Raw genomic sequence first — 19726 nt, 5'->3', positions numbered from 1 at the left:
CCTAATAAAAATATTTCAAAAACGTTTATATATGTGATATATAATTGGAAGAGGTATTTCCTTTTAGAGTACTCTTATCTTTCTACCACACTCCCTTGACAGGGCAAACACTAATTCCTAGAAAAAAAGTCATTTTCATATTCAGCATCCGTGGAAAACTGGTGTTCAATCGATCATAAACTACTATTGATACCCGACTTCAATCACCTAGTATTAAGGCAGTGGTATGCACCTCTTGACATTAAGTTACTTCTCAGTCATTGTCAAAAGGTGTAATTGCATTGGATAGCACAGAATCATGAAGCACCGTCTGTTTTTCAGTAGGAAAGAAAAATCCCAATTCTGGTTTTGGACAAGTGAATCTGTCTTTGTCCACTTGTGTTAATAGATGCAGGTCTTGAATCTGAGAACACAAATACGGGAAGTACTTTGCTGTTGAGTAAGCAGGACCCTAAATTTATTTCTAAACTTGAAGGAAAATGTATTGTGCAGTTCAACAGAGAGTAATTTAGTTCTGTGCTTTCACGTGGACAAATGCTTTAACACTGTGCTTAGATTGAATAAAACCCCCAAAAATCTATAAGTATGCTTTCAGCAGAACAGAGCAATCATCCACATGTTTAGATTCATTTATGAAAGGAATTATTTATGGCAAGTATTAGTCCTTCAACAGACATAACAATTCATTAGATTGATTTACAAGTATGTTGGTGTAATAAATCATTTTGCTAATCATAATTTTCCTTTCTAGAGAACAGAAAGCCATCGATTTATACAGGAAGCTCAAGGGAAAACCAAAAGGTATTGTGCACATTTTAACTCTGCAGATAACATTTTAGCTTTAACCTTTGCGAACATAGAACCGCATATAAAATAAGCTTCTCGTATTTTTAATTAGATTTTATCCTTGACAACTCATAAACAACAAAATCTCATTGGCTTTAAACTAGTGTAGGGTCCTTTGTAGAAAAATGAAGAGTAGTAATTTATAATATGTAGTGCTCCCATTTGTCTGAACTCATTGGATCTTTATGATGACCTGAATTACCATTTGGGAACTATGTTGCAGAGAGAGAACAGCGTGAAAGATTGAGGAGCCATGTTAAGATAGAATAAATGGAGTCAAAGATGGAGTATAATGTGAGAAAGTGTGAGGTTATCCACTTTTTGGCAGAAAAAATAAAAAAGCAAATTATTATTTAAATGGAGAAAAATTACAAAATGCTGCAGTACAGAGGGACCTGGGAGTCTTTGTGCATGAAACACAAACTATATTGGGTATTGGTGAGGCCACACCTAGAGTACTGCGTACAGTTTTGGTCTCCGTATTTAAAGAAGGATATACTTGTATTGGATGCAGTTCACAGAAGATTCACTACGTTGATTCCTGAGATGAGGGGTTTGACTTATGAAGAAAGGTTGAGTAGGTTGGGCCTATATTCATTGGAGTTTAAAAGAATGAGAGGTGATCTTATTGAAACATGTAGGATAATGAGGGGGCTAGACAAGGTAGATGCAGAAAATGTTTCCACTCATGGAATCTAGAACTCGGGAGCATAGTTTCAGAATAAGGGGTCGTCCATTTAGAACTGAGATGAGGAGGAATTTCTTCTGAGGGTTGTAAATCTGAGAGCTGTGGAGGCTGGGCCATTGAATATATTTAAGGTGGAGATAGACAGATTTTTGAGGGATAAGGGAATAAAGGGTTATGGGGAGCAGGCAGGAAAGTGGAGCTGAGTCCATGATCAGATCAGCCATGATCTTATTGAATAGTGGAGCAGACTCGAGGGGCCAAATGGCTTACTCCTGCTCCTATTTCTTATGTTCTTAAATAATGAGAATGAACAACATAACTCATCATAAAATGTGAGTGCATTATTCTCATCTTCCTGATCAAAGTATGGACACACACTATCCCCTATTGAGCAATGGTTGCACCAATTGGCAGTCGGTAGTTTCACTAGGAGCTTCTTGACACTTCGCAACCCAGTCATCGTAGGCATTGAGCCCTAAATATATGACACTGTGTTCTCATAACCAGTCTTCAGGTAATGCCTTCCAGCAGCTGTCATGCCAAGTCTCAGCTTCGTAATTGATATCTGTCATGAGGGTGATAGAAAAACCCACACAGGGCATCTTGTGTGATGTCAGGCAGCTTGAGGTTCTAGATATAATTTCCACAAACTGACTTACTAATCCTTAACTTCTCCATCAATGACCACATATGAGTGGCTTTGGCAAAGAAACCCAAGTCATGGGTACTCAGTGAATTGTTGATATAGGCCAGAGTGCTCCCTGGAGTCACTTCCTTTTTTTGCCACAAATCCACCTCAAAGATTGGCCCTAGATCTCTCTCATAAGGGCTGGAGGAAGCCATTCCCTTTCATGACTCAGAGTTCTGAACCACGAACAAGGTTGTATATGCCATAATATGCATTGGAACTTCGCTGTCATTGAAGAAAAGCTACAAAGAACAAATTGCCCCTCATCGGTGTGATCCTGAAGGAGTGTGTCCTGGCGGAAGTTAGCATTTACCAGGACCCCAGGTACTGATGTAAATCAAAAATTGGAATAGATAACTCTTGTATCTTGCAATCTATATTTCAGATTCTCTTAAGGGCAATGTAAAGCCAAGATACTACACTTGAGCCACCCACCACTATATCCTATCGTTCAAGATGATGGGTATCAGTTGACAAATCTTCCATTAACACAAAATCATTTGCAATAAAGGATCGCATATAATTTTAGAAATGCCTGGAACAGACATTCCCAAGTCCATCCCTTGCAACACAATCCACCACATCATTGAAGACATCAAATGGAATGGGTTTTAGTCAACAACGAAGCCAAACTCTTTTGAGAGAAAATGGTTTCAGTGTGTCACAGCTGCCCTGGATGTTGGTACTGAAAGGCCCATCCCAGATAAAATCCAAGATTTGGCCCTGTATTTCCATAACTTCCAGCTTCTTCATGAAGTACTAAGTTGTAATCTTTTGGAAAAAATGATTAAAGCCATGATACAGAGAAAGAAAATGAGTGAGACAGGCACCTTTTGAAGTGGGAGGAGGAGTAAGGTTTCACATCTTCCAAAATATTGGCACTTCCCTCAATAAACCACTGCTGAGAAATCCATGCATATAAATAGATATAGGTATGTAATGTGGGCATGGCAAAATGACTTGTTTGGTTTGGCTGCCTCATCAATGACCTCCAACTGACCCTTAATATTTCAAGTTGCAGTATCAGTTGCGGTATATTAATTGAATAGAAAAGCTTGGAGGGAGCAGCAGGAATCCAACCGCAGTTGTTGACCAAACAAATACTTTATTCGATCACTTTCAATTTAATGATTAATTTTGAGTCTTTGTTCACTTTCAGCACATCTCCAATTATTTGGTTTACAGGCACAGTCCACATCAAATTCATTCACTATCATAAAAATTAGTGCTTAGCTTGGCTTGATGCCACTCTGGAGGTACCAAGCAGGAATTTTAGTGCCAGAAACATACACTGCAGCGTCTTGTTGTTACTGAAATGCCCTGGTTTGGATGCCCCTGGAGCAAACCAGTATCATCTTAATCCTTGGCACTGCACCACTTTGATCCCCATCTATTCATTAAAAGGCTTGGTGTATCCACTCAATAACACTGGTGTCAGTGGGATTGGTGTATCTTTGGCTTGCTAACAGGCTGGTTAGGGGGCAATTTATTTTTGTTTTAAGCTCTGCAAAGCAAATAATCTTCAGCGTGTGGAGGATGGGAAGCCCAGGATTTGTCTGTTAACAGATGGTACTAATCCCACTGCCATCAATATTATTGAGTAGATGTGCTCGAGTGCATCTGGCCTTTTGAAATATTTCAGTGCAGGCTCCATGAACAAGTGCTAGAAATAGGATTATTTCACTAAATAATTGGTCAGGCAGCTCACTTCTGTTTATCATTGTAAGTTATTCAATATATTCCAAGAAAATGCTTTTTCCAAGTGAAACAGTAATAAATTATTTTGTTTTAAGATTCTCATCAATATGGAGACAGTACAGAGATGGTGAAGATCATTGTGCAAACTGTTCAGAATCAGGATCAGGTGCTAAAGGAGCTATATGCCCATCTCAGGTATGAATACCAAAGTTTTTGGAGGCGTTTTCTAAATAGTTGAAAATTTGTTTAAATTTAGGTGATACAATAAAGCTAAGAGTGAAGTAACATACAAAGTTTTGGAAAGATAACCAGAAGTAAGATTGTCAATGGAAGTATAAGAGTGATAGAAAGCAACAGGAAACACATGCTATTCAGTGTCCCTTTGTGGCTCAATCTCTTTTCTAGTTTAGTTGGGCCAGTGCTCAAGAGGATGCATTTGAGCTCATTGCCATTAGGTTAGGGAGCCGAAAAATTAGCCATAGATTTTGCTCTGATTCCTGACTATTGACCCCTGCAGAATGTCCGCATGTATCAATGTTGGGTTAGAATACGGTCAGGCTTGGCTGTGATACCTGTTCCCCCTCCCCCAGTCAGTATCAAGTTTTGCACATGAATAATGGTTGGTTGATTATTACCATTTAAAGGATTGTTGGAAATAAACCAAGCGAATCGCCAAGAAATTGGGCATTAATTTATAGTAAAAAGCCCGCATTTCTAAAACAACCATAGCATCAAAAGCGTGTGCCACTTGTTAGTTCTTAATGGTCCCACGCACCACTGCATTCCAAGAATAGCTTTTAAAATTCTATTAATGGTTACAACAAATATTTCAGTGTGCTTTGTGCTGAACAAGGACACGGTCGTAATTAAAATGCTCTGTGTACCTCCCTGCTTAATCATCTTGTCATCCAGCATTTATTGTATTGAAACTTTTCTAGTGTCTGCGTCAGCTGTCACACTAATTTGATTTAATAGTGTTTTGAACTCATTACCCATTTTCTTCTCCTCCCACCAGTGCTGTATATTTGTACAATTTTACAAGAGATTGTATAGTTTTAGAAAAACTAATCTGCTGAGATTTTAATATTTCTAATATGCTTTTAATACAAAGATAAGGGCTATGATGATTTACGTTTCTGTTTCAAAAAGGAAAATGTGTAAATCTGAAAGACTTTTTTGTAATAATTGTGATGAGGGGCCGACAAACTCGCACCATTTGAGAAGGCTAGGCTGAGTCTCATGTCCAATTGATCACAGTTCATTTCTAACTGACTCATCTTTGGTGCTTCCATATAAATCCTAAATAGTTGACTCATCAACTATTAATTAGCTCAGCCTCTGATTAGTTGGTCACTTCATTTAACTCCATGATTTTTAAAAATGTATTCTCAGGATGTAGGCATTGCTAGCAAAGTGGAGAGTATTCCATCACACTTCTGATTTGTGCCTTGCCGGTGGTGGATAGGCTTTAGGGAATCAAGAGGCGAGATACTCACCAGAGAATACCCAGCCTCTGATCTGCTCTAGTAGCCATGACGTTTATGTGGCAGGTCCAGTTGACTTTCTGGTCAATTAAAGAAAAAATGCTGTACATTATTAATACTGTTTGGCAGATCAACTGTACTAACATGTAATTTGCAACTGGACACTAAAAATAGTTTTACATTTTTTTCTTTTTAATAAAATATATGATCCTCCATCCATTTTCTTTCATTTATGCTATGGACTGCATTATTCACTGCATAAAATAGTTTTGTGTGACCATTTTCATTCAGTTTATGGAGATAGCACTGTTTGCTTTTTAAACCACTAAAGGCCGTATTCCCGTTAGCCATTTGTTGCAGAGTATTTTCCAGAACAAACATTCCCTTGGCAACCACGCTCCGATAAATGCACAGAAGACCAAGCCGAACCAACAGTTGCCAGACACTCAGCCATGGAAACCATCATGAACCTATGATTTGTTTTGCTGATCGGAGTGCCTGCTGCCAACGAACCGGTTCTGCGCATAAATGTTAAAAAACCAATTTAACTTTTAATTTTTATTTTCTTCAGTTCAGCAGCAGATCACTTTCCCCCAACGCATAAATGTTCATTTTTTTCCTCTCAGCTCCGTTTGACAACAGCGATAACTTTCCCCCACCCCTCCCCTCCTTTTTTTTCTTGGATCAGTTGGGCAGCGCATAAATGTTAATTCAACTTTTAATTTTTGTTTTCTTCTCCTGATGCAGTTCCGTTCGGCACAAGAGATTTTCTTTTCCCCACTCCCTTCCCTCTCCAAAAAAAACAGTGGAGCTGCGCATGCGGAACCACTTTACTTCGTTGGCAGCAGTTGCATCCTTTGCTGATTTAGATTACATCTTCTGTGACATCATAAGCATTGTATACTGCATTATCCTTGTCCATAGTAAACTTTTCCCTTTAATTCAGTTCCATGTTTGGTTTTCCCAACATTTTGAAAGGGCTTTTGTTTATTTCTGCTTCATATCGATTGATGCATTCATTATCTGTGCAACTCAAAAATGTATGACAAAGCTCACTTACTGGATAGAAATTTGATCCATTTGAGTCCCTGATGTACATGTTCTATATACCAAGCCTCTGACCTGCTATAGTCAGGAATACTCTCCACGTGCCCGAATGGGTGCAGGCAAGAAGCTTAACACCATCCGCTTAAACATTCACTCTCTCCACCTCTAACGCACCGTGGTTGCAATGTATACCATCTCAAGATGCACTGCAGAAGCTTGCCAAGGCTTCTTCGGCAGCACCTCCCAAACCCGTGACCTCTACTGCTTAGAAGGACAAGGACAGCAGGCGCATGGGAACATCACCATCTGCAAGTTCCCCTCCAAGTCACACACCATTCTGATTGGAAATAAATCACTGCTCCTCATAGTCACTGGGTCAAAATCCTGGAACTCCCTCCCGAACACAACTGTAGGACTACCTTCACCACAGGGACTGCAACAGTTCAAAAAGACGGCTCACCACCACTTTCTCGAGGGCAATTAGGGATGGGCAATAAATGCTGGTCTTGTCTGCGACGCTCCCATCCCGTGATTGAATTTTAAAAAATCTTTCAAAGCCATTGCAACACAGTACCATTTTTGATCTGGTGATGTTGCTTACTATTTATCTTCAAAAGGAAAAATGAGGGAAGGCCAGTAGCAAGTGTGCTTATCTTGTACTGTACACTGCATTTGCTGTAAGATGAAAATAACTTTGGTACAAGAACTGAAATAAACTCTCCATTTGTTCCAACTCCTGAAGTGAATGTCATGAACTCTGGCATACAAAGCTTTTGCATCATTGTGTCAAAAGTATTGGCTTTTCTTGCTTCATGTTTTTTTAATGTTAATCGATGTCTCCTTTTGTGAGCGATATCACTAAATGTCTTGATCGCTCTTTCTTTAACTGCTGTCTTTGTGACTTACAGTAAACTGTTGGCCTGTAAACAGAAGATCATCGATCTTTTTCCAAAGATTGAACAAGCGCTTGACAACATTAGAGAAAATGAAAAAATGTTGTTGCGATCGCAAGAGAAGAGACAGAAAGAAATATGGTATTTGTTAAAAATTGCTTGTGTAAGTACATTTTTCTCCAAAATCTAGTAGCATTATGAAGTTGAGAAAAAAATCTCATACCAATGCAGTCAATCTTATTATAATGCTATCGCTATTGTTATCCCAATTACCCTAAATTTAGATGGAATGGATATGCTACCATTTTATTTACTTCATACTATCACCAGGTAGTAAATATCTAAAATAATGAATATTTATACTTTTATTAATGCCTTCCCCTTGTATCACCAGTACAGGTTGATCCGGGAGTCCCTTATCCGGCACCACCCCTCTCCGGCACCATTCCTGGGTGGCGCATGCGCAGAACACGGCCAGTCAAAATCTTGCTCGCCAATATAATCTTCCTCCTCAATCGGCTGCCTCCTCCTCGTCGCCCTGCTGGAACTCCTGCAGCCACAGTCCTCCAGCCGGCCGCTCCTCCCCACAGTGCTCCCTCCAGGGGTGTCGGCTGACTCTTCTGGGGCCACTGGCCGACCCCCACCCGCCATGACCTCCCCACATCTGGCAAAATCCCTCATCCGGCACAGGCCAGGTTGGGGAGGGTGCTGGATAAGGGAGGTTCAATCTGTACTGTGTATTCATGCCACATTAACTTGTTGATTTTTCTCCCTCCAAGTTACCCAATGCCAATTTCTCTGAGGAGTGAGCGGGTGACTTGATGCCTTGCATCTGCCAGTAAAGCTTTTGGAGATGGGCGAATTCACTTCCTAACTTCCTGTACCTCATGCTGGGATGTACCTCATCCTTACTTTACCTTTTTATTGTGTTTGGTGATGATTGCTGAGTTCCAGTGCCATGATCTTGACTCCGAGTCCTGTCAAAATTGTTATATGTGGGAAGCAGTTTGTATTGTGAAACACCTAGCATTTCATGTATAGTTCACTTGCACATCCCTTTTGCAACCATGTGACACCTCTAATGAAAAATTTACCAACCATAAAAATTGATGGTACTGATTATCAATATTCTATGTCAAAGTAATAGTGGATGATTTACTCTGTGCTATATAGCAAAAGCATGAATCTATTCTTTAAAAGCTATTTTTGATTCTGTAGTCTCAAGGCTATATCCTATGCTATTAGCCTAAGACGTTAGCAGAGTCTGAGGCCCAGACAACTTCTCATTCTCTACTTTGAATGTGTTGTGCACCGATTGAGAAGATAAAGAAGGAAATCTTTTTCAACTGGAAAGACCCTTCATTTATATGTACGATAACACTGGCTATCTTCCAATGGCTATGTTCTCCCTCTCTCACCCCCATTTTGTAATTTTACTCACTATTGTAATGTTAATTAATGTCGCCTTTTTAAACAAGAGGACTTTCTGCGCCATATATTTATTTCTTTTCCACTGCTCTTGCATCATCACACATCATCCTCTGCCAAGAGAACTGATGAGCGGCGTGCTGCCAGAGCTCCTTTTGAGCCACTTTGTCATCAGCCTGTGGAATATGTGTGAGACTGGCTAAAATGAATTTGCCTCCAATATTTCCCACCTCCTTGGTACTTCATTATCCTGGCCCAGCTGAGATCAGGAATTGTGTAGGAGACTTTTGCTGCAAACAAGCACTCCATGGTGCAGTACTTCAAACCCAGCTTCAATGAGTTCTTGCTAAGATAGGCTGCAATTTGTGCTTGGGGATTGGAACAGAGAGCAGCTTGAACCTGCATCCAAGCCTACTCTCTGGTAATGAGTGTTAATACCACCCCTCTTTTTCTTTATTTGAACTGAAAAATATCTCTCTAATGAAGTGAGTTGAGCTTTAACAGCCCTTTTGGTATTTAATTACTTTCAGAGCACAGCCCGAGGCCCTGAAAGTGCGAGTCCAGAGACTTCTGGTTCATCCCATGGTTTAGGATGGGCACAGCAGGGGCAGACTTTTATGCCACAAAATGCCTTGCCTAAGCCTTTGTCCTCTTTATCTATGATGAAAAACAGGTAGGAACTGCTGGGATACTGCCAGTTTTTATTTCGTAGGTATTTAAATATTTACAATAAAAATTTTCAATGAGAATTACGATTAATATATATTGAAGAACCAGTTAAAATGTATGGAGGAAATGGTGCAAATGTAGCATGGTTTTGAAGTCTGGCAATATAATGATATTTTAATATATACTGCACTTAGTTTTGTGAATATTCGGAACTTGTTTTTTGCTTTAGATGCTGATCATCATTTCAGAAATGCTTTGAAATTGTGTAAGTACAAATATATGTGCAAAGAAATGAAGCTAACAAAATATGATGGTGTGCCTTCCATAAAAATATTTTTTTTTCCAAAATGTGATGTCTGTTAAGTACGCTTACCAGTGTTAAGTTCAAACCAAACCTAATGGTCAAGCACAAATTAATCCACACGATGAGCTCATTATGCATCCTATCTTTTTCCTTCCAGTGAATCTTCCATGTCTGTAATTGAAGAGAACCAAAATTTCTGCAGCCAGTTGCATACTTTGATGCAGGAAACTCTATTGGAACAGAATAACAGCATGACGGTAAGCACTATTCAGTATTTTAATTGTGACAGTTACTTGATGTGTTTTGTTTTTAGACGATACTGACCTACACTCTCATTAGAATGCTGAGATTCCCTTAAAATACAGTACAGTGTGACGTATTTTTCAAAGATACATGACCTGATTTGTACACAAGAGGGCATCACTGCCTCCTGCACGGCTTAGCTCCCCCAGTGCGCGGCCCATTCAAATGTTTGCGTATGCACAATAACCACAATGTAAAAGTCGGTGAGCGGCCCGTGCAGGATCTTGCAGATGACCGCGCAACTTAGTGGAAACATTGGATGGCATGATGATTCTATTTGCAACACACAATAGCTGGCATTACAAAATTATTTCTTAACAACAAGATTTCCTCTGCAATTTTATGGAAGTTACTGCTGCAGGAGGTAACCGTGTCTGCTGCAATGCGATTTTGCTACAAACCCTGCTAGTACAAACATCTAGTGCCACCAAAACTCTCTTGCAATTTAACAGCTTTGGAAGAATACATTTTAACTATTACTGAATATCTTAACATTGTAAAATAATATCATAGATTTCAATATTAAATAGCTCCTGTGGTAATAAACTCAATGACTATCACAGTGCTTCTTTATGATGATGTAAACATTTTCATTAAATCTAGGTGATGTATCTGGAAGTTCATGAGGTTACTTTGTGTAAACAGTTCAGCAAAGAACACCTGGGCTTGTAATTTGTTTTGTTCACACAGGAGCAGTCTGGTACCTTGTAACCTCTTGAACTCTGACTTGTATTACTTAGTTAACCTGAAGGTTTATCGATATCACTGTTGGCAAGTATAGACTTTCACAGTGTAAGAGAAAAGACCGTCTGTTTGTTTGATGGATGGAGTGGATGGAAAATTGATTTTCTTTGCACTACACAGTAGTCAGCATCCATTAACGTTTCTTTTTCAGTCTCTTGATTGGAGTTGGCTTGAAGAAATGTTGCCAGACAAACTCTGAAATTCATATTTTGGTGTGGCAGTTGATTTGAATGCTGACCACCAGAAGACCTTGCGTCAGTGTGGATTTGCTGTTGTGAACACTATAAAGAAAGGTCATATTTCTGGAGCCTGGAAACTGTACCTCCAGACCCGTGTCTTTTGGACCTTAATTGCACTGTTTCAGTTCAGTCAACGAGGAAGTACTGGATCTACATATTATACTGCTTACTGGCATTTTCCGATGTTTACCAAATTGCTTCACTTTAATATTTAATAAAAACTGAAATTGCTGGAAATGCACAACTGGTCTGTCAGCAGTTGGATTTATATTTTGGGTGTAGATTCTGCACATTGGAATTGAAGAAATTCTATTGAACAGTCTACACCTCAAATGCCACATTTTTTTTTACCACTGCTGATGAACCTGCGGTATACGCCCAGCATTTGTATTTTCTTCCTTTTTATTTCTCTTGTTTATTTACGTCAGTATTTACTTAAAGAGGAGGAAGTACGGAGGTCTAATTCTCTCTTTCCCCCGCCCTCCCCCTCCCTTGCCCACACATTCACACACATTTTCCTCTATATTGTATTTGGAGTAAAATAAGAATCTTAGAAGAATTTTGTTTGGCTTTTTGATTTATATATATTTTTTAAACTACTAGGTCACTTGTGGAATGCCACTGAGGGGTGAATGTCCACCTGCATTTGAGTAGTAGCCAGAAATTGATATAACCCTAGGGAATTATTCAGTTGGTTAACAACTACAAATGGCACCGTGGTTTTATGGTGTCCCACAATACGTAGCATGCTCTGAAGTTGTGGGCCCTGCACAATGGCATTCCCCATTGGTGACATACACAGAATGGCCGAGCTAGGTGGGAGAACCGACTTAAGACTTTCCATGCAGGTTTCAAAATGAATTTTATAAAAACATTGAATGGAATTCTCCTGGAATAAAGTAACAACCTGCAGATTTTCCTACCACTTTAGTTTCATTTTTTGAAAAGCAAACATATATACTCATGAGAACTACACTGCTTAGAAGCCACATTTATTTCAAGGAACTATATTCTATAAACATCCACTGCGATGTTTGTGATATGATGTATAGCCACTGCCTTAACAGTCAGTTAATTTTTTGAAATCTTCCATGATTTTTGTAGAAATTTAAATTAACAACCTGCAGTCTCTCTAACATTACATAGATTGCCATTTCGAATAGGATTTTAAGCAGCTATCACGTCCAATAATACAACTGGTATACTACCATAATACCCTATATTTCTAGCTAAATTTTAGCATCATGATTTATAAAATTAGTGAAAATATGGTTCCTGTTTCTAGAATGTATTGAGACTAAGCATGCTAGTGAAATGGCCTTCGTTAGACTGATTTCTAACTTCCATAACATGACTTTAATGTCTCTGGTAGATTTGAAGCTTGTTGCTGACCCAAGCTGGTTGCCCTACCCGAATTCTCACTTTAGCTTTTTAATATTCTGAAGGATTGAATATTATGATTTTAAATTGTGTTCAACTCTGCAGATTGAAAAAAAGTTCAAAGTTCACCCAATTTTTTTTTCTTTGACTATTGGGGGAAAAAAAGTGGGGTAAATGCTCAAAGTAGATGGCTGAGAGGGCACCATGGAAATGAGAACTAAGAAACAGAAATGGAAATAAGGGAAAACCTTGAACAAAGATTACAGTGAAAGCTCAAGTAAAATGTTTGGTAAGTAGAGGCAAGAAAGGACTGCATTCTATAAAATCCCCTCTTTGACTTTTTCTTTCTCCTGATGATACCTGTATATTCAGATTTGGGAACACATTTCAATAACATTTTGTTCTTTTATTAAGTATTTAACTAATACTGTGCTCTTGTATTACTTCCAATATAAACAGTTCCTGATGAGATGAGACATTTAAACTACTTTCAGTGAAAGTGTTTACACATCACTGACCCTTTATCGTGCTGAGTAAATTGAGGATACTCCACCATATATCGTTATATACAAAAAGTTTTAATTCAGGAATAGCTCTTCCTTAAAAACATGAGTAACATGCACTATCAAGTGGAATAACAAGTGTTTTATTTCTACACTCCCTTTTTGCCTATATTTTCAAGCTATAAAAGCAATAATTTCAAGTTAAGTGGGAGCAGCAATTGGAGGTTATTCCATTGAATTGTGCGGCTCGGGGACGCTACTTTGGCAGATTGGAGGTTTACTTTATCTATTTGAGCACCAATATTCACCAATTGTGTTTGAAGCAAAAGCTGTTCTAAATCACAGCTAATTTTAAACTCCCCAGACAGCTTCAACTATTCTTCAATTCAGTTTGTCTACTCTATTGAAATTGTTCAGATGGAGACTCTAGGTACAGGTATTACAAAATCAAATGTTTTCACATTTCATCCATTTAATGTTTTTATTTCTATGGCAGAATAGATAAGACTTTCTCCTGTATCTAAGAGTTTGCTGAATTGTGTCTCACAGTACAGATACTTTTGGGCAAAATTCAGTTTCCTGCTTGTTGGTTATTTCTAATTGATCCAGTGGATCTATCAGTTGAAAGAAAAGTGCTGCATTATGTTTGAGCCACACCTTTCCAGTAATTCATTATTTTTGAGGATGAAACTCCTTTTTAAATATATTTTTTTCCACATCTTCTCTCCTCATCTCCCTGGACCAAGCACCATCTTTGGCTGAAAGTGTAGGTTATGGCTCCAAGGATTCTGCCCTTGTTGCTCCAAAGCTGCTTGCTGACCTGACACAGCAGCCAAAGGATTGCTGAACCTTTTTTGCTCTGTGCAAAAGAATTTGACATCAGCAGTACAACTGAGATTGGCAACTTGGCCTGTGGAAATTGCGATCGTGAGCCTATATGGCGTGCTGTGTGGCTCAATGCATTGTCCATCCAACATTTTGTGCAGTATACATCTGACCCAGTAACTTCTAACCAATTTCCATCTTCCTGCAATAACAACAGATGCAGGAAGACTTCATTTTAATGATCTGTTCAGTCAGCCATTGAGCTAAAACTTTTTAATACTTCTACGACCAATTGTGAAATGACATCTGGTGCTGTAACAAACCTGTGTAATCTTATTTTTAATTGACTAATATAAATTGAGACTTTGTGTAACTGACAAACAGCCAGAGATGAAAGTATTCCAGGTCATGAAGTGATTCAATAGGAGGCATTGAATGACCACCTAAAATTATTATTTAATTTTTTTTTCGTGGTTTACACAAAATAATGGTGCCTGCTGTTCAAATGAGTTGTGATGGCCTGACACGGATGGTATAATTACCTGTCTCCAGGTTTTTTGCTATAGATTCGGTATGAATGAGAATTATTTTTTTAATATAATCTCCTGCATGTCTCTGCTGTCGAGCTGGTTGAGGCTGGACCTTGAAGTATGAAATCATACGAAAAATTTCATAACCCTCACACATTGTTTTGCATTTCTAATTTCTATGGGAGGTTACACACTTAAAATTGATATAAATCCAGTGACCATGAATTATTGCTTGTATTATTTTGTAATGCCGTGTTAGTTGTGCATACATGTTTACAGTGGTTTGGGGGAAACTTTCAGGGAAGGCATAAACCACTAAACTTAAAATGTATAAACTGGGACTGCACAGTGATAATGCAACAAATTTTGGAATGAGTTAGAAGTACATTTTAATGTTTGTCTAAATATGATTTTAAAGAACATACAGGATCAGTGGAGAGGTATTGAGTTTACTCTTCAGTTCATCGTAACACACTGACTAAACTGTTCTGCTGTCAGTCATGTATCTCGTATATTTTCTCATTTTACTCATGGCAGCGTTGATTGCACTTTTAAGATGTCACATTGTTTGGATTTTGTTCTAAGTCTTCCTGTTTTGTTCATGTTCCCCAAGATGCTCTCACGTCATTGAATGTACTGTATGCAACATGTTAGACACAATGGGGTATATTTTCCACCGTCCACTATGATAGTGAAAATTTGACATGCCTGCTTTATGTACATGATGTCTTTTTCTCTAACATTAGGGAATAGAAGAAAATACATTTTTTAACTCTAATCCCATAAGCTAATGTATGATTAGTTTAATTTAGTACAACAAAACCTGATTTGTTCATTTGTTCAATGGCACGATAAATTGACAAGCAAACTGAATTCTAGTGAGTGTTTTTGATAAAAAGCAGAGTCACATATTCAATGTACTTTTGTAACGTGTGTATGTATCAACTATGACATTAAAGTTTTGTATTAGAATTATTTTTCTGCATTTTAAGTTCCTATACATAATTGCTCATAGTCCATTTGTTATTGTCTTTGTACTTTATGTTCCTTTTAAACTTTAATTTGTATTTATGCACCTCTAAAGTACCAAAAATGTATATTTTGTTTTTGTCGGTCATTTGCACTTGTGTCATCTTAGATTTTTTTTTGTGTGCTCTTAGTTGACGATCTCAAATCAGTGTTTTAAATTGTATGAAATGTAACTGGTTCTCAAATCCACAACTGTGGAGTTATTTTGTTGCTAGCAAACTGACATTAAAGGATTATAAATGACCAGATTTAAATAAAGTTAAAAATAAAATGGCATTGTTCTCTTCGTTTGGGTCTGTTTTTTTCCTCTCTTCCCTCCATTCTCGAGCAGCAATTTATCACCTCCTATTCAGACCATTTCTCACGACCTCTTTGTCAATAAAATGATGGCTCGTCAGTTAACTAATTTTAAGATATGTACAAAAGTACCAAGATCCAACCCTCAACCCTCGCAATGGGAGTTTTCCGTACTAGAAATTCTCATGAGAAAGCTTTTTAATATTTTTAATTTTAAATTTGTTTTTGGGGTGTGGGTAATGCATTCCTTGCTTGTCCCAAGCTGTCCTGATAACTGAGTGGTTTGATAGGCCACCTCGACGGCATTAAGAATCGACCATATAGCTATAGGACTAGAGTCATGCATAAACCGGACTAGAGTCATGCATAAACCTGACCAGGAAGAAGTGGCAGATTCCCTTTGCTGAAGAATGTGAGTGAAACAGTTGGGTAGCTTCCATAACGGTTTCTACATGCTTGATAATTTCAATTGCGTGAAATATTTCCCTCCTTGACTGAGGATTGATTATGAATACTTGTCTTCAAATTAAATCTAAAGGCAAAATACTGCGGATGCTGGAAATCTGAAATATAAACAGAAAATGCAGGATATCCTCAGCAGGTTAGACCCTGCTTCCGTTTTCCCAGTTGCTCCATCTCCGTCACATCTGTTCTGATGATGCAACCTTTCACGCCAGTACTTCCAATATGCCTTCCTTTTTTTTTTCAACTGGTGGAGGATTCCTCCACGCTGGTCAACGGGGCCCTTGACTGTGTGTGCCCCATTTCCTGAACTTCTGCCCTCACCCCTTCCCTTCCCTCCCAGAACCATGGTAAGGCTTCCTTTGTTCTCGCCTTCCAGCCTCCACATTCAACGGTTCATCCTCCGCCATTTTTTTTGCCATTTTAATTCTCCACCCCACTCTGACCTCTCTGTCCTGGGCCTCCGACACTGTTCAGATGCTTTTTCCTTTTCAGCCTCTGCAAGTGGAGACCATTTCATATTTTGTGGGGTTGGACCATGCTGTCCTACTGCAAAATAGGAGACTTTTATGACATTTCCTTTATTTCAGTTATGTAGTTTGTGCCCATTTTGCATACCAAAATGCAGTCGTCACCACTTCCCTTCCAATACCTTTTAAGGCTAGTGGGCTTTTGGTTTGATGTATGATTGTGGCTAAGTGTTCTCATCACTAGAGACCCATTTACGTGTCTACATTCAGCAGGGAGCAGATCTGCTGATGTCAGTTACGGGACTATCAGTTGGAAATTCTACAGATTAATATCCTGGCTTTTTTGATCAGATACTGTTTAATTAGCTAGTACAAAATGTTCCTAATTCATACGTTTTGCATTGGCACCGAGACCAGGAAGCCTTTCCAATCTGGGATTTCCAATGGAATTAGGATGGACACTGGCTCTCCTTCAAACTCCTCTCCAGATTTTCAAGAAAAAAATTCAAAAGCCACAACAACCAGATGATGTTGGAAACTGGAAGGAAGATGCTGCTAAGATGGTGATTGAAGTAATTTCTTCGTCTATAATTTGACTACACTGTCTCTTAGGGTGGTTGGACTATTTTAAAGGGAGTTTGAGGATTAGATTGTTGTCCAAGAGGTGAGCTATGGTTTTGTACACATGGAGAAACAAGGTCATTTTTGTGAGTATCCAGGTAGATTTAACACATGGAAGGTGATAAAAGTGGACACACACAATCTTACAGTGAACAAGGGGAGCGAGTTGTGAGAGCGGCATAGAGGGGGAGAAATAGGAAAAGAAAGTGAATCTGTGCCAGGCAGATGAGACTTGCAGAAAGTCGGAGAGATGCGTGGATGACGATGTGACTTGCATGCACAAAGAGAAAGATAGAAAATCAGGATTAAACAAAGAATGAGAGTCAGAAGCAAGCAGAGAAAAGTTACCATAAGGGAAAGATGCACTTTAAAACAAATAGTCAGCAAAATACTAATTGTATAAATTGAAACCGATTTTTAACTGTAGTAATTAGATCGTCACTCCTTTGCGGCTAATGACCAGAGCAGAGACGCACATGGCAGATAATATGACAAAATATATCAAAATATTATTTGGATGGTTCAGACAGACTTATTTGCCTTGGTACACAATGAAAAATATTGGTATAGTTGGAGACATCGATAACTTGCTCCCCTCCTCCTTCCCAACTTTTCTAAAACGTTTGCGCACATCGCTGGTTCTTCTTCATACTTTTGTGATTTCCAATGGAGTGTAGCATTGTCAGTTGCTTTCCCTCAGCTTTAGAAACCCAAATTCTACCTAAAGAAAGGAGAGATACCCCTGCATGATAATTATTATATGCCAATAGAGCTCTGAAAGTCTCAATTTAGTCCACAGTTGGCATATGCCCAAAACACAGCCATCTCAAAATTATTTCCTAAGTGGTAGCTCCACACAGTGTCAAAGCACCACTGTACCAAGTGGTGTATAGTATTCCTGTAACCGAATATAGTCATCAGCCCAACTTTGTTAATTGAGTCTACTAAACTGTTTTACTGCCATTTGAATAATACAAAAGTGGGACAGTCTTTTCAATTTTTTTACCAAAATGAGAAATGACTGAATGCACAGCAGGGTCATCTGAAAGAAAAGACAGATTAATTGGAGATCCTTTGTTTGAGTTGACTTCTGTTTAAACAAACATCTAATCTAAGTGGCAGCACCTATGACAATGCAGCAATCTCAATATTGCACTAAAGTGACTATCTGCATTAGGTGCTGGAGTCCTCGTGTGGGGGGTGTGGGTGGTGCTTGAACTCAAACCTCTGACATTGAGTGGAGAGTGCTGTTATTAGTTTGGTCACACAAAGCTGCAAATAATTAAATACTGCTGGGCTTATCAATTATATCAGTGAGTGAAGAGATATATTTGTCTGCAATATATGTATGCAATATATTTAAAGTTTTGCAGAATACCACACACTTCCTTGACACATTTCAACTTACTTCCTTTGTCATAATTTTGTGTCACATCTATCAATGGCTTACAATATTTTTAAAATACTAATTTCCATTGGTCAGTTGTAACCAAGTTCCTCCTTGGCTTACCTTCCAACTCCATTCACGACCTCTGCAAACCAGTGAATGAGCACCATAAACCACCTATTTTTTTATAACCTAACAAATATTAATTTATATTCCCATTCCAGTCAGTTTCTTAATAAAATATTCAATAATTATTTTAACGAGAGAGAGCACTGAGCCAGGGAGGGGGGGGGGGGTAAATGCGGGATGAGAAAAAGCATGGAGGGGAGAGAGAGAGCACTGGGGGTCACGGGGGTAAGAGAGTGCACTGGAAATGGGTGGGAAGGTGTTGAGAGAGTCACGGGAGGGAGGGGAGAGAGGGAACTCGGGGAAGACTGATCACGTTCTTCCAACCCCCTGGTGCGAGTAAGCTCAGTGCGTGTGTTGCAAGGGCCATCTTTGGGGTGAATGAAATCCAGAAGTCACGACACTGTCACTATTCACTTCATAACCAATAAACCTGTTAACAATCCGCACACAATGCCCCATCTATGGGGCGGGGGGGAGGGAGGGGGTGGTTAAGGTCACTTGCGCTTGGGTAAGGATCTTCAGCTGAGGGAGGGATGCACTTCCGACGGGATAAGGGACTTTGGCTGTGGGAGGCAGCACATGTGCTGGGGTAAGGGACTTCAGCTGTGGGAGGCAGCACATGTGCTGGGGTAAGGGACTTCGGCTGTGGGAGGCAGCACATGTGCTGGGGAAAGGGACTTTAGCTGGCAGAAGCCACACTTGCGCTGGGGTAAGAGACTTCAGCTGGAACTTGGTGGCTTTTGGGGAGATCTATCCTCTGGCTTCTGAAGTCAAAATAGATCGAATTACGCATTGGAAAGTCAATCAGAATTTGGGCTGGGCACTTCCAGTTACACGTTCCAGAGGAACTTCAGGGTATGACTTATCCTCTAAGGGGACCAATTAGCAATAGATCATGTAATAATGGAGAGCCAATCAGAGAAACGGCTGGCTTTCGGTTAGTGCAAATATATGCATCCATCTTTTAACCATTTTCTGCAAAAAGAATTGCAGAAAAAAAGCTGTTTTTAATGGTGTGTTTTTAAAGCAAAGTGTATTCTCGCAAATCTTAAAGAAAGCAGA

The 19726-nt window shown here is 39.1% G+C and overlaps 2 protein-coding genes across 4 annotated transcripts in view; both read left to right on the top strand.

Moving 5' to 3' along the window:
• The window catches only part of chuk (component of inhibitor of nuclear factor kappa B kinase complex), a 113188-nt gene extending 101752 nt beyond the window's left edge, over positions 1-11436 (top strand). For all 3 annotated transcript variants that reach the window (XM_070865683.1, XM_070865682.1, XM_070865684.1), the window contains exons 17-22: positions 752-801; positions 4016-4115; positions 7360-7507; positions 9303-9445; positions 9903-10002; positions 10944-11436. In XM_070865683.1, the coding sequence (XP_070721784.1) occupies positions 752-801; positions 4016-4115; positions 7360-7507; positions 9303-9445; positions 9903-10002; positions 10944-10991 (589 nt within the window). In that variant the 3' untranslated portion in view covers positions 10992-11436. The remainder of the gene's footprint in view (positions 1-751; positions 802-4015; positions 4116-7359; positions 7508-9302; positions 9446-9902; positions 10003-10943) is intronic.
• LOC139234881 (erlin-1-like) overlaps positions 1-19726 on the top strand; it is an 843171-nt gene that overhangs the window by 766687 nt on the left and 56758 nt on the right. The gene's annotated exons all lie outside the window — the stretch shown is intronic.

Source organism: Pristiophorus japonicus, chromosome 22 (genome assembly GCF_044704955.1).
Source record: "Pristiophorus japonicus isolate sPriJap1 chromosome 22, sPriJap1.hap1, whole genome shotgun sequence".
Lineage (NCBI taxonomy): Eukaryota > Metazoa > Chordata > Chondrichthyes > Pristiophoridae > Pristiophorus > Pristiophorus japonicus.
Note: the sequence above shows the minus strand (reverse complement) of the source record. Positions and strands in the feature narration are given on the sequence as shown.